This window comes from Rhipicephalus microplus, chromosome 5, assembly GCF_043290135.1.
Source record: "Rhipicephalus microplus isolate Deutch F79 chromosome 5, USDA_Rmic, whole genome shotgun sequence".
Classification (NCBI taxonomy): domain Eukaryota; kingdom Metazoa; phylum Arthropoda; class Arachnida; order Ixodida; family Ixodidae; genus Rhipicephalus; species Rhipicephalus microplus.
Genome location: NC_134704.1, coordinates 8,566,104 through 8,579,117, shown reverse-complemented (window position 1 = coordinate 8,579,117; position 13,014 = coordinate 8,566,104). Strand labels below are relative to the sequence as shown.

The 13,014-nt window shown below is 46.8% G+C and overlaps 1 protein-coding gene across 2 annotated transcripts in view; it reads right to left on the bottom strand.

Moving 5' to 3' along the window:
- LOC119175045 (uncharacterized) overlaps nt 1-5,854 on the bottom strand; it is a 40,247-nt gene extending 34,393 nt beyond the window's left edge. Inside the window, exon 1 of one of the 2 annotated variants that reach the window (XM_075894803.1) lies at nt 5,552-5,854. In XM_075894803.1, coding sequence (XP_075750918.1) covers nt 5,552-5,735 — 184 coding nt within the window. In that variant the 5' untranslated portion in view covers nt 5,736-5,854. The remainder of the gene's footprint in view (nt 1-5,551) is intronic. The other variant, XM_037426222.2, reaches the window with a different exon arrangement.
- Between the last annotated feature and the right edge of the window lie 7,160 nt (nt 5,855-13,014).

Below are 13,014 nucleotides of genomic sequence, written 5' to 3'. Positions count from 1 at the left end.
ATCCAGGTGCGCGTTAAAGAACCATAGATTGTCTCACGGTGTCCATTCCTTGTTTGTACGTGATCGCCTATAGCTCCACCTTTGCAAATTGCCCACTACTTCGTCCTTACAAACATCCCACTTTGCCCCATCACCGATTCAGCATAAAGCCGTTATGATGAAGGGGGAACGGAAGCGACGTATAGCTACCACTTACGAGTTGTAGAATTTCTTGTATAAGTATTCACAGTATTTGCATATATAACCCTACAGTGCTTCGCCCCACTCATCATATGCTGTGCTTTTTTTCGAATTCATTGATCAAGTGTCAGCGGAGTTGCAAAGATGTGTTGCACGCTGTAATTGTTTTCTCTCCTCTCGGCCCGACGAGCATGCTGGAAGCTGTAGTGACACGTATCCCGAATGAGTACGGCCACTAGCGTGGGTCCGGTCTTAGCGAGCCGCAGGGCACGCGTTAACCATCGCCGTGGCGAGAACACGATACTGCTCAATGTCGCCACACTTTATTGCCAGCGGCGGCACCAAAACGCAGTACAGTCCATTGCAAAGGCATGGCGGGAAATCAAATGGGCTTATCCACGCCACAGGCGAGAAGTACTACACAGGGGTGCCGCGAGCACATCTCCGTGGTAAAAGTGATTCACGGAGACACCGGGACCAAGGCCCGGTTGCTCGAGCGAGGGCAAAGGCGCTCACGTTGGCTTTGGAGAAATACGCGTGTCGGCGTAGCTTGGCCCCGCACTAGGACACCGTACCGCTCTTCGGCCTAGCGTACGCAAAGGGGCAGCAAAAGGTGAGAGTTCGCCTCGGGCGCGAGGCGCCGTCAGCGAAGTCCGACGAGCCCCAAACAACGGGAGTCGACAGACGGAAAAGGGAATGCGTGCTCACCCGCAGCTGTCCCGAAAAAATCTGAGTCGCTCCCGACGCGCGCGCGAAAAACCTCTCGAGAAACCTCGCGCGCAGGGCCACAGTCGACATCCGCTACCGGTTGAGAGGGTGTAAGCATCACTCTTCGCTCTCCCAGCGTGGCAGACAGTGGAGTAGGGGAGTCAGGACGGGAATGAGAACGGCAGAAATAGGCGGCAAAGCCCGGGCAAAGGCAGCGGGCTGGCCTCAATTCCCACAAAGCATAGCAGGAAGCAGGGGGGGGGGGGGGGGGGAGACTGTCGTGTTTTCAGCATTATCAGCAAAATGGCACAGTGAGCGCGCGGCGGCTCTCATCTCTCACGCGTATTTTGGCCCATGTAGAAAATAAGGGGGTGTACGCTTGAGCGCGCACCTTTGTCTATCGTACGTCTTGGCTAGCCTTTTAGCTTCGTCGGAACAATTATGTTGTAGTTACCGGGCGCACAAAGGTCACTGCAGTCGTTGCACAGCCTTCGTTTGCGAAGAGGTCGCGCTTTTCAGACACAGCGAAGTAACAACTGAGACGCTTATTCGCGTTAATCTGTACCTGTGAGTACGTTTCGTGCGTCCTTTGTGCGTGAGAAATGCGGGGCACGTTTAGATCTGCTTGCCATTCTGCGTGTGACCTTCCAATTTCTTCCTATCGCGTTCATTGCTTCGCCTTTGGGTCAAAGCTATGACTTTTTTGTTGTTTTTTTCGTAGGAGCAAGAATCACCGCCAGAATCTTATGGCTGCACTGAAGACAAGTATTTCTCTTGTTACTGCATTGTTTTGGTCCCACTTACGGGGAAAATAAAACAAGACAGAGCAACTGCTGAATTTTCCCGATAGGTAATTTTAATAAGATATCAATTCGTCTGTGGCAGTATTACTTTTTTTCATAACGGTCTGTTTTGTCTTGGTGCTAAATACCTCGATTTGAGAAATATAGAGGCATTCTGGCATTCTTCCTTACTGGAGACCTGTATGGGGGAAAACTGGGCTAATTACCGTCGTTGAATTGTATTGCTCTCCTATCCTGACTCATAATTTTACAACTATATCACGTGCGGATATCTATAAGGTGGTCTCTCTAGATAACTCTCAAGATAACTAAGTGCCCTGGTCATCACATTGAAATAAGGTACGTGAGAAGTAATTTTGCCGGAATACTGTAGAAGGTTTCGATTAGCCGACCTACATTCACTCCCCACGTCTTTCACAGTTAAAGTGCTTGAGTTGTCATCGTCTCCTTTTTCGTCATCTGAATTTCGATTGTTTTGGTAGCACAACGGCAATATGAATGTCGTGTTTATTTACTGTACTCTCGACTGCATCCAAATCAAAGGGTCGTACATGTAGCATAACGGCGTCTTTCTAATGAAAACTAATTATTCGCTGACCTGGGCTTCTGAAAAAAGAAAAAGTGCTAGTTTTTACTGCTCTGCAATACCGCAGTGTTTCATACCAGGTACATCGAACTCTGAACGCGTGTTGCGTACTTTCGGAACAAGCGAAACATTGCGATGTTTGTTTTTACAAGGCCCAACGTTCCCACAAAGACACGTTCACAGAAGACACGTTCACATATGTTGCACTGTTAACCCCAGTTAACAACACGAGACGCGGCTAGTCAAGTGGAAAAGGTCGGCTGTACAGCGCTGTGAATCTAGGTGGCATTCCGGAGAAAGCGACGCGATCACGAAAACGCGCGAAACTTGGACATAACTCGAAAATACCTCTACCTGTGATGAAGTAATATGGAGTTTTAGACTACCGTTTGCAAAACGCTGCGGGCGTTGCGGGCGAAGCGGGCGCGATAAGAGCTTTAGAATAGCGTTTGCCCTGCTGCGAACCGCAACGCACGATCGCAGCGACACTGTAACCTCGAAACCAGCACTTGCGGGCCACATGCGGGCCGCCATCACCACCCGTAGCCTCGAAACCAGCGCATGCGGGCCGCCATCACCGCACGCAATTTCGGATTTTCTGCGTGCGGTCTGCGAACGCGAACGCCGACTCGCGTTACGACGCATGCGCAGTAGCAGCGACCGCACCGCAAGGGCTCGCGGTGCGCTGTTCTAAATCTCCCTAATGGCTGCAGTAACGGATTGGGGTTTAACGTACCAAACCCACTATTTGATTATGAGAGATGCTGTAACTGGGGGCTCCGGAAATTTCGACCATCTGGGATTCTTTAACGTGCGCCTAAATCTATGCATAAGGGTCCAAGCCTTTTCGCTTCCTCCGAAAATGCAGCCGCCGCGGCCCGGACTTGATTACGCGACCTGCGGGTCAGCAGCCGAGTGCCTCAGCCACTAGACCACTGTTGCGGGTACTATTCTGCATCCAAAAACGGCCCGAATAGTCATGGTGTATTCGATAGCGCGACTGAAGTCCAGATTTCGCCGCTGCAAAGGTCCCGACTACGCTTCTCGGCAGTTGCTTATGTTGACAAACATGGCGGTTCTCGGTCCCGTCGTTACCGAATGTAACATACGTGCAAACCATGTATGTTCTTCGGCGTCGTGACTGCGTACTAAGCCCTCCCTGGACACATCAAGGAGGTTATACTAAAAATAAATTCGGCAGATCCCACTTACTTGGGAATCGACGTTTTGCGAAGCATGTGGAGGGAAGTTGACCGTGTTGCAATTGCAATTTTTTTTATTGAGCGACACGTCATGAAATGACGCTGTATATATATATATATATATATACATGCATGCATGCGTGTGTGTGTGTGTGTGTGTGTGTGTGTGTGTGTGTGTGTGTGTGTGTGTGTGTGTGTGTGTGTGTGTGTGTGTGTGTGTACAAATGTTGCACGCACAGATACAACCAGTTGTTTGCACTTGCGCAACGATGCCAACTGCAACGTGCGTATTAGCAGCACCAGAAGCTGATATATGAAGCGAGGATGCTGGTCCTGGACGCTGCTAAACGAATCAACTTCAGCGCATGGCAACTAACCACAATTTACGTTAACCCATCGTGACGGCTCTATCAAAAAAGAACTAATGCAGTGTTTATAAAATTGGCTAGACAGTGTGCTCAGAATTGGGTGCACGTTAAAGAACCCCAGGTGGTCGAAATTTCTCGAGCCCTCACTACGGCGTCTCTCATAATCATATGGTGGTTTTGGGACGTTAAACCCCACATATCAATCAATCAAATTGGCTAGGCAGCACTGCAACCACTACTGACGTTTCACAAAGATTAGCATCTATTTGAAAAGCAGTTTCTAGACCTGGTGTAGCTCTGTGCTAATATGCTTCATTGCCACGCAGAATGCTTGGGTTCGATTCCAGCTGGGACCCTGACATTTATTCTTTGCATTCGTCGGGTCGACGTGACTAATGCCGGGTATTTCTTGACGATCGTGCGTTAATATTATACCCATGTGTGTTTTTGTCGTTTTAGAGTAGATGCTAAGTTTCGATCACCTGTGGCACATATCCGTTCGTGGGTATGTGCCACTGTCTGGCGGGAAGTGTTTGACGACGTACGCGACGGGATTGTGACATTATTGATATCTTGACCAGCGCGTCATATTCGTCAAACCATCTCACCCTCCCATGCTAATTTTGGTTCACGCGAAGTTAATGGGGTGACCACGAGAGCACCCAAACGTAAGCGGCTAGATAGATAGATACGCGCAAAGCTACCGAAGTTCACTAAGAAATGCTTCGCATTTAAAAAAATGGGGGCTCTAATGGTGTTAGAGAACCCCTTTAATGACATGCAAGAGAGCATGAGCGTTGGATTAAAAATAAAAAAATATCATCTGTGCCAATTTACCCATACACTGTGAATCCTGCATGTTTGAGCCGGACCTTACAAATATTTGCATACTTGGAACGAGCAAAAAACATTGTTTCACGTGAACTTTTGGAGGCGTATTTTATCAGTGTTAAACGAGATGTGTGTATCAGTGACACGCCTGTCGCCATGCGTAAATATGAAGCGCAATATTTTTATGTTCTGCTTTCGTGATGTCTTCAACGTGGGATTGTTCATCCCTGTCCTGCGCAACTGTAATGTGCACATAGATGCAGGCATAAATAGCGCTATTTTAAATAAAGTTAGTTGCAAGCTGGTACCCCGTCCTGTCCACTTTCTTTTCTTTCTTTTTTTTTCGTCTATGCGGGTTGTGTCTTTAACAATTCCTCAGAATGAACCAACTGGCCCAACAGTAAACGTAAACTCATCTCACTCATTATCTCTCTTTCGGAAGTTTATGTGAGTGCTTCTTTAAAGCGTGCAAGCAGTTATGTTACGATGAAAATTTTATCTGCGACTGAAAAGCGCTTTGACCCACGTACTTAGATTTCCGTCTACGTTAAAGAACTCCAGGGGGTCAAAATTTTTGGAGTGCTTCAATACGGCGTCTCTCGTAATCATATTGTACTTTTGAGGCGTTCAACCCCAACAGTTAATATTATATGCAAAGCGCTTTACATGCGCAATTATCAAAACTTCAGAAACGAGCTTTGTAAATAGTTGAGATTGCAAGCTTACCCCGTCGTTTAAAAGACAGACACATACTGCACCGCCATGCAATCATTTCAAGTTATCCTATTTGTCCTCATTCACTGAGTCATGCAAGACGCCGCAAGCATTTTCTTATGACCGAACAGTCGCGGTAGTTTTGTTAATGTGCCGTACCTCGAGATCGGAGCGGTCCGTCGCTGGCGCCGCCATCCACCACGATAACGATGTCAGCCGCCCTCTTGACGGCGGCACCGCTGCTGGGAAAGTGAACTCCACCGACAACGTGCAGCAGCAGGAGAGTGACAAGTTTCATGCAGCAGGTGTCCCTGCACAACCCCGTGCCAACTAGGACCACCATTGCACATGCTTGGCTCGCACAAGTTGAGCTCGGACAGAACGTAGTCGCCGCGTTTTTGGTTACTCCAGAGTGCGTCAGTCACAAGAGCGCGACCGACTATAACCGCCCACATCTCCTGAAGTGAAAGCTACGATGGCCGCCACCTTTGCTTAGAACAACTCCGCTTTCACACACTGCACTAAGGTATGCTGTCAAAAAATCAGTTTGCCTTAATATTGATAGATGACGCTACACTCGATAAATGTATCAAGAACTATCATTTCAATTTTGAAAATGGTGCGTGAGGAGTGCCGCGACTAGTGTCCGTAAAATAGCGATATAAGGTAGCGGGGTCTGATGACATGGTTCAGAGGTGCTTATCTACGATAGCACCGGTGTGATAAGCAGCCGGAATACAGAAATGGATAGAACAAAGAAATGACATGCGCTGATAAGGGTGCACGCGGCATTTGCGCACAGCTCAGGTGAGCGCGCGAAAAAAGAAACGGCTTTCGTGCCGTTTCTTTCTTGGTAGTGCAACCTTCGGTTGCACTACGATTTTTTTTTTGCGTGTTTGGTAGTGCAACTCTCAATTGCACTACCAAACACGCAAAACAAAAAATTAGAGATTGCATTTGTAATGTGGTGCATCGGCTACTGTTATCGTGTTATCGATACTGTTACTGTTATCGGTACTATGTCGGCCAAACAGGTCGTTGTATAAACGAGAGGCTGAAGGAACATCTGTACAATGTGAATCGTTATAAACAAGGATGGCTGTCTGTTGACTGCAGCACGTGTGGCTGCAGGCCAATGTTTTCAGGGTGTACTATTGTGGCAACATGCAGGAATCGCACAACAGGCAAGACCATAGAGGCAGAAAAGATATTTTCATTAAAAGATGCTTGTGTTAGCACCCTTTTCGTCACGCTCACCGATAAAGAAAAGTTGTTTTTTTTTTTTTTTTGCTTGGCAGTGTGACGTACTTCAAGTATGCATGGCTAGAGAGGGTGCCTGAACACGCTACCCATATACAGTATCGTAAAGGGTTGAAGCATTCGACGACCCAATTGTTGTGCAATTCGCATTATGTAACCCTGGTTGTTCATTTGGTGTTCTAAAGCGCTCTATTACTCATATTAACGTGATTCATTTCCCGACATCAAGTCTGCCTAAGGCCATTTTAAAAATGCCTTTCAAGCAATGGCATGGCTCAAATCGAGGCAGCCGAGGCCTCAATCACCTCGCTTTGACCTATACCATCTCGTCACTTTCCATCGGCGTCGACCTTCTTGGCCACGTCAAAGGACTGCCGAGTCTACCTTCAAGTACCTGATGGTTTGGTACGATCTGTCCGTGGGGTGTCGGTTGTGTGTCACGCGGCAGTGCTCTCTCTGACCTGATTTTACTGTGAGTACCTCTAGGAGGATATAATATGAAAAAATTGCTGGAGTGGAGGGAGCGCTCTTCAAGTGAAGCCAGCGCCGCCATGTTGTGGTGGGCAGAAAGCTCGGCTCGGCTGGCTCGGTGGCGGCCAGCGCTGCCAGTTCACCTGCAGCGACGGTGGATTGCGGTTCGTGCGCCTGTCTTTCCTTGACAAGTGTGTCTCTGCAGTGCATTCGAATGCGTGCGGCTCGATTCAAGCGAGCATGGTACAATCCTGCGTAGCGTATGGGTGCACAAATCGCGCGATTCCTGCTTCCAAGATCACATTTCACAGGTGCGTACTGAAAGCACGTAGTGCTTACGCGGTCTAATACGGCTGACTCGTGTTTTTCATTGGTAGGCTTAAGGAATTAATATTTGGAAATTATTGGCAGGTTTCCAAAAGATGCTGAGACACGGAACCTATGGGAGCGAGCTGTGCGTCGTGAACACTGGAAACCGACAGATAAAGATCGCCTTTGCTCTGCGCACTTTGATCCGGCGTGTTTTGACCGGACCGGACAAACAACAAGGTTGAAAGCGGGAAGTGTGCCGACTTCGTTCGCTGCTTTTCCTGCCCACCTCCAGGCACCGGTAAGCATCGGAACTTCGCAGATATAGTGCTCTGACATCAAGGAGGTTGGAATGACGTAGACATATCTCTTCTGTCGTGTTTTGTCGACGTGACTGCATTGCTGCGTGTTTCCTCGCGAGCTTTTCGTCCCGTTCGCTCGTTTACAATATCGCTCAACACACGATTAGCGCATGATCATTGTCGAATGTTCCCGAACATGCTTTCGTGAATACATATATTCATGTTATGAGCAATAATTGAAGTATATATATCATTCTAAAAGTAGTTAATTTCCACTGTGTGCTTATTTCAGGTGAAAAGGAAGCGGCCAGCACCAAAACCTCGAGGATGCAGTCCTGCTCAGCAGCAAGAGGCCTTAAATACTGAAGATCATGTCACTGTATCACCATCAAAGCAGTGGTACAAGACGAAGTTGCAGGAAACAGAAGACGAAAGATTGCACTTGAAGAAAAAAATTAAAACGTTGCAGCAGAGCAAACGAAGGCTGACACAAAAGAAAATCACCGCTGAAGAAATTATTAGAGGCATCGAAGAACAAAAGCTTTTGTCAGAAGAGGGCTCCAAGATGTTCGATGCAGCATTTTCTCCTGACATACAACAGCTGCTTCACCGGGCACGGACAGAAAGTGGAGGTAAATACCCTCCAGAGCTGCGAACGTTTGCACTAACTTTACATTTCTACTCACCAGCAGCCTACGAATTTGTGCGATCAAAGTTTAATGACGCCCTCCCTTCGCAGCGCACAATCAGAGAATGGTATAGGTCTGTTGATGGCCAACCAGGCTTTACAGGTGAAGCATTTTCTTTCTTGGAGAAGTTGGTTCAAGGTCGCTCTGAAACTCTTTACTGCGCTCTGATTGTCGATGATATGTCGATTAGGAAACATGTTGAACTTGTCGGAGACAGGGTAGTTGGCTACGTTGATTTTGGAGCATCTCTTGATGATGACAGCCTTCCTGAAGCCACAAATGTTTGTGTTTATATTGTTGTTGGCATAAACATGAGGCTGAAAATTCCAGTCGGCTACTTTCTTATCCACTCGCTCACTGGTTCTGAGAGGGCTGAACTAACAAAACAATGCATTGAACGACTGGAATCTGTGAAAGTTCAAGTTGTCAGTCTAACATTTGATGGTGCGTCATCAAATTTCACTATGGCAAAATGCCTTGGTGCAGAACTGAAGCCTGATCCTGTCGAGTTCTCCACATCCTTTAAAAACCCAGTTGATGAGTCAAGGGATGTGCATATCCTGCTTGACCCATGCCACATGATTAAGTTGATTAGAAATTCACTGGCAACAATGTGTTACATCACTGATGTTGATGGAAACCACATAAAATGGGCTTACATAAAGGCACTGGAGGCTTTACAGCGCGAGGAAGGGCTCCGCCTTGGCAATAAGCTAACTAAGGTGCATATGCAGTGGGAGAAGCAAAAGATGAAGGTACGGCTCGCAGTTCAGGCACTCAGCGCTTCAGTCGCAGACGCTCTTGAATTTTGCGAGCAAACGCTGAAGCTGCCACAGTTTAGAGGTGCTAGTGCCACGGCAAAATTTGTGAGGGTATTTGATCATCTCTTCGATTTGCTAAACTCCAGAAATGCGTTTGCAAAATCATACAAAGCCCCCCTTCGAAAGCAAAATGAGCCTTGTTGGAAACCATTTTTTGCCGACGCTCGAGAGTACATATGTGCTTTAAAAGACCCATTCGGTCGACCACTTTTGCAGGGAACAAAGAGGACAGGATTTGTGGGTTTTCTTGTGTGTATACAGAGCACAGAAAGTATCTTCAAGGAACTCGTTCATGAAGGTCAACTTAACTATCTGCTCACGCACAAGATGAGTCAAGATCACGCAGAAACTTTCTTTGGCTGTGTGCGAGGACGTGGGGGGTTCAACAACAACCCTACAGCTGCCCAATTCATGGCAGCTTACAAGCGTCTATTGGTCCAGACAGAAGTGAGATCGTCCACCTCAGGCAACTGTTCGCAAGATATTGTTTCTATTCTGGGTGCATCTGCCTCTGCCACTACATTTTGTGCAACCACTGAGGTCACATCGCGAAGGTGTGCCATCCTACAACCAGAGGACCACGATTACACAGACCGAATTGACTATCCAGAGAGCCTCTCCACATTCGTTTGCTCTGTCGTGCCTTACATTGCAGGCTTTGTCGCTCGCAAAATCGCTACTACAAACACCTGTGAGTTGTGCATAGAAGCTCTTCATGGAGCGGATACATCTCTATTGGTGAGACAAAAAAATCGAGGTGGACTCTTTTACCCTTCCGAAGACGTTGTGTCACTGTGCGAAACAGCGGAAAAGGGGCTGCGTCGACTGCAGGCTTCCACTCAATGCCTTAAGAACATACATGCCAATACCAAACAACTAGTCCTGGAGATTTTGAGTCAATCACTGGAAAAGAGGTGGTTTTCACAATTGGAACAACATCTTTTTGACGTCGACGTGTTGGACAACCATATTTACAACTTGAGCAAGCAAGTATTGGAGCTGTACATCAAGATCAGGCTGCACCACATGACAAAGGAACGAAGCCGGGAACTCGTGAAAGACAAAGTTAGGTCTTTGCTTTCAAGACTCGTCATTTTTAGGAATCAGTGAAACAACTTTGCCATAACGTTCATGTTGGCTAAAGGCTGAGAAAGCTGTACAAATAAAATTTTAACACATGAAAAACGAACCGTTCTGTAGTCTCTTTAAATACTGCCAGTGTATCGGCGACTATGTGAGCACGTTTTTACTTCTCTAGCAGCAATCATTTGCGAAAAAAAAACGGCCGCGGAAGTGCACTATATGCTACGCGGCCGCCTTCCTGCCCACCACAAGATGGCCGCCGCCGGCTTCACTGTGCTCTATGGGTAAGTATAGGCGGCTTCCACTCCAGCAATTTTTTTATATATATCCTCCTAGGAGTACCTAATGTCTCTTTCCTCTCCTGGCCAGAGGACTTCCCTCTGGACGGCCTCTCTTCTCACTAACAACAGGCTCATAGAGGCCTTTTCACGCAGTGGTATCCACAGTGTTCCTGTTGCCCAGTACCGACCAATGGGGGGACTAATCCGTGTCAAAAATCCAAAGGTTACTCAGGAGGAACTCAGGAGAGCGACCCCACTCAACCAGAACATTACCTATGTCCGACAGTGTGGCAGGGGCGGCATTCTGTGCTGCTCTCCGGACCAGGCCTGCGCTTCTGATCTGTTGAAGTGCACCGCATTTGAATCTCAACCGGTAAGCCCACTTTCCAGCTCATCTCGCTTGCGTGAAAGGCCTAGTTCGTGGTGTAGTTTTGAGCCTGCGCGCCTGAGAGGTATTGGAAATGTTTTCAGCTGCAGGGGCCATATCAGTGTACCGATGCTCACGTGTTTCGGATAATAACCTAAAATTTGTTGGATGATGTGTTGATGTTTTGCTTTCCTTTTGTCATGCCAATGTTGATGTTTTTTTTTGTTATTGTTGACAGTTGACATTACTTGAGTGTTTTTATATACAAATTATTACTTTTATGTACTCCCTCCCTGTAATGACCCACAAATGTGGGTTAACAGTATGCTCAAATAAATAAATAAATAAATAAATAAAAGTCCCCACATATAATCGGTCATTGGTACATTTGCAGGCGTAAGTAGGCCAACAGAGATTAAGGCATGGTCTTTAATTTATAGAGTTGAGGCTCTCTCTCCCCACCCACTTCAATGCATCCAGTGCTGGCAATATAGCCATACCGTTAAGGGGTGCCGATCGTCTTCTTGATGCCGCATATTCCGAGAGGAGCATGACCCTAAAACATGTTCCTCTCAAAACGAACTATGCTGTGTTTGCCAAGGTGCTCACCCTGCTGATCATTCTAACTGCCCGGTGAGGGATCAAGAGCTCCAAATTTTAGAGATTATAGAAAGGAGACGATGCTCATGTCAGAGACAGTCACATGACCCAAGTCATACTAGTGCAGGCAATCCTGCTCTTGATACCGGTATCGCGCTTACCCACGAAGGCGTGGATGAAACCACGCCAGAAACTGCATCTGGTGCAGAAACTGCGTTTGGCTACACTGATTCTCTTACATTTGACTCGCAGATTCTCTTGGAGCCGGCACATTTGCCGACATGACGTTAACGCAACGGTTGCTGGTGCAAATACCTTTGTTCCTGTTTTCTACGGTCCATTTCGATGCAGCACAGCGCGGGGCACCACCTTTTTCATCTGATCCCTGGATAGCGTCTACAGTATCTAGACTATCATCCACACGTGTGCATGGGTCATCATCTGTCTTCAGAGGCATGTGCGGCCCGAGCCACGGATGAATCAGCGAGGACCAACCAATCGACTTGGGCCAGCAGAACTCACGTGGTGCCGATCAAGCGTATATAAACACTCAGCACGACGGCTTCGTGGGACTTGGAGCCGGCACATTTGCCAACATGACGCTAATGCAACTGTTGCTGGTGCAGGTTATACCTACCCATCTCAATCGCGGAGACTTGTAAAAGCATTGCCGGCTTCTCCCACATTCCTAAGTGTTCATAACAAAAACCATGGATGCATGATACATACGTCGCGTTTGATGAGATTTCGATTATTTTCTAACAGTGTTGTACTTGATTTTGTCGTTAATACTCGCGGGGAATGTTGAATTGAACCCAGGGCCTTCTAAGACTCAAGAGATGGAAGTGCTGGAAAGTTTGCAAGGTGGGCAGGAAACTTTAATTTGAAAGTTAAATGACATTGAAGCTAGGTTCAAAAAAAATGAGAACATACTTATGGAAGTGAAAGATAATCTTTGCCAAACTCAGAAGCAGATAAGGGACATCACGAAGACTGTAACAGAATAGGCAGTTATAATATGGCAGCTCATCAACAAGTGAAAGATCTTCAGAAGAAGACAAATGACCTGGAAAACAGAAGTCACCGGAAAAGTCTTGTTTTCTATGGCGTTGATGTTGAAACCTCAAAATCCTGGGATGAATCCGAAGCTATATTAAAGAATATTTGCAATACACACATTGGAATGGAACTTGAATCTGTGGAAAGAGCACATCGCTTAGAACCCTATAATGAGAATAAAAAGAGGCCAATTATTGTTAAATTCTCATTCTATAAAAAACGCCAGGCAGTGCTTTTTAATTCCAAAAAAGATTCAAGAATTCCCAGTATAGCGTTAGCGAGGATTACTCGCCTGAGACGAGAAGTGTCAGGAATAAGCTGTGGGAATATGCTAAGACAAAAAGAAAAGATAAGAACAATGAAGTGAAACTAAATTTTGG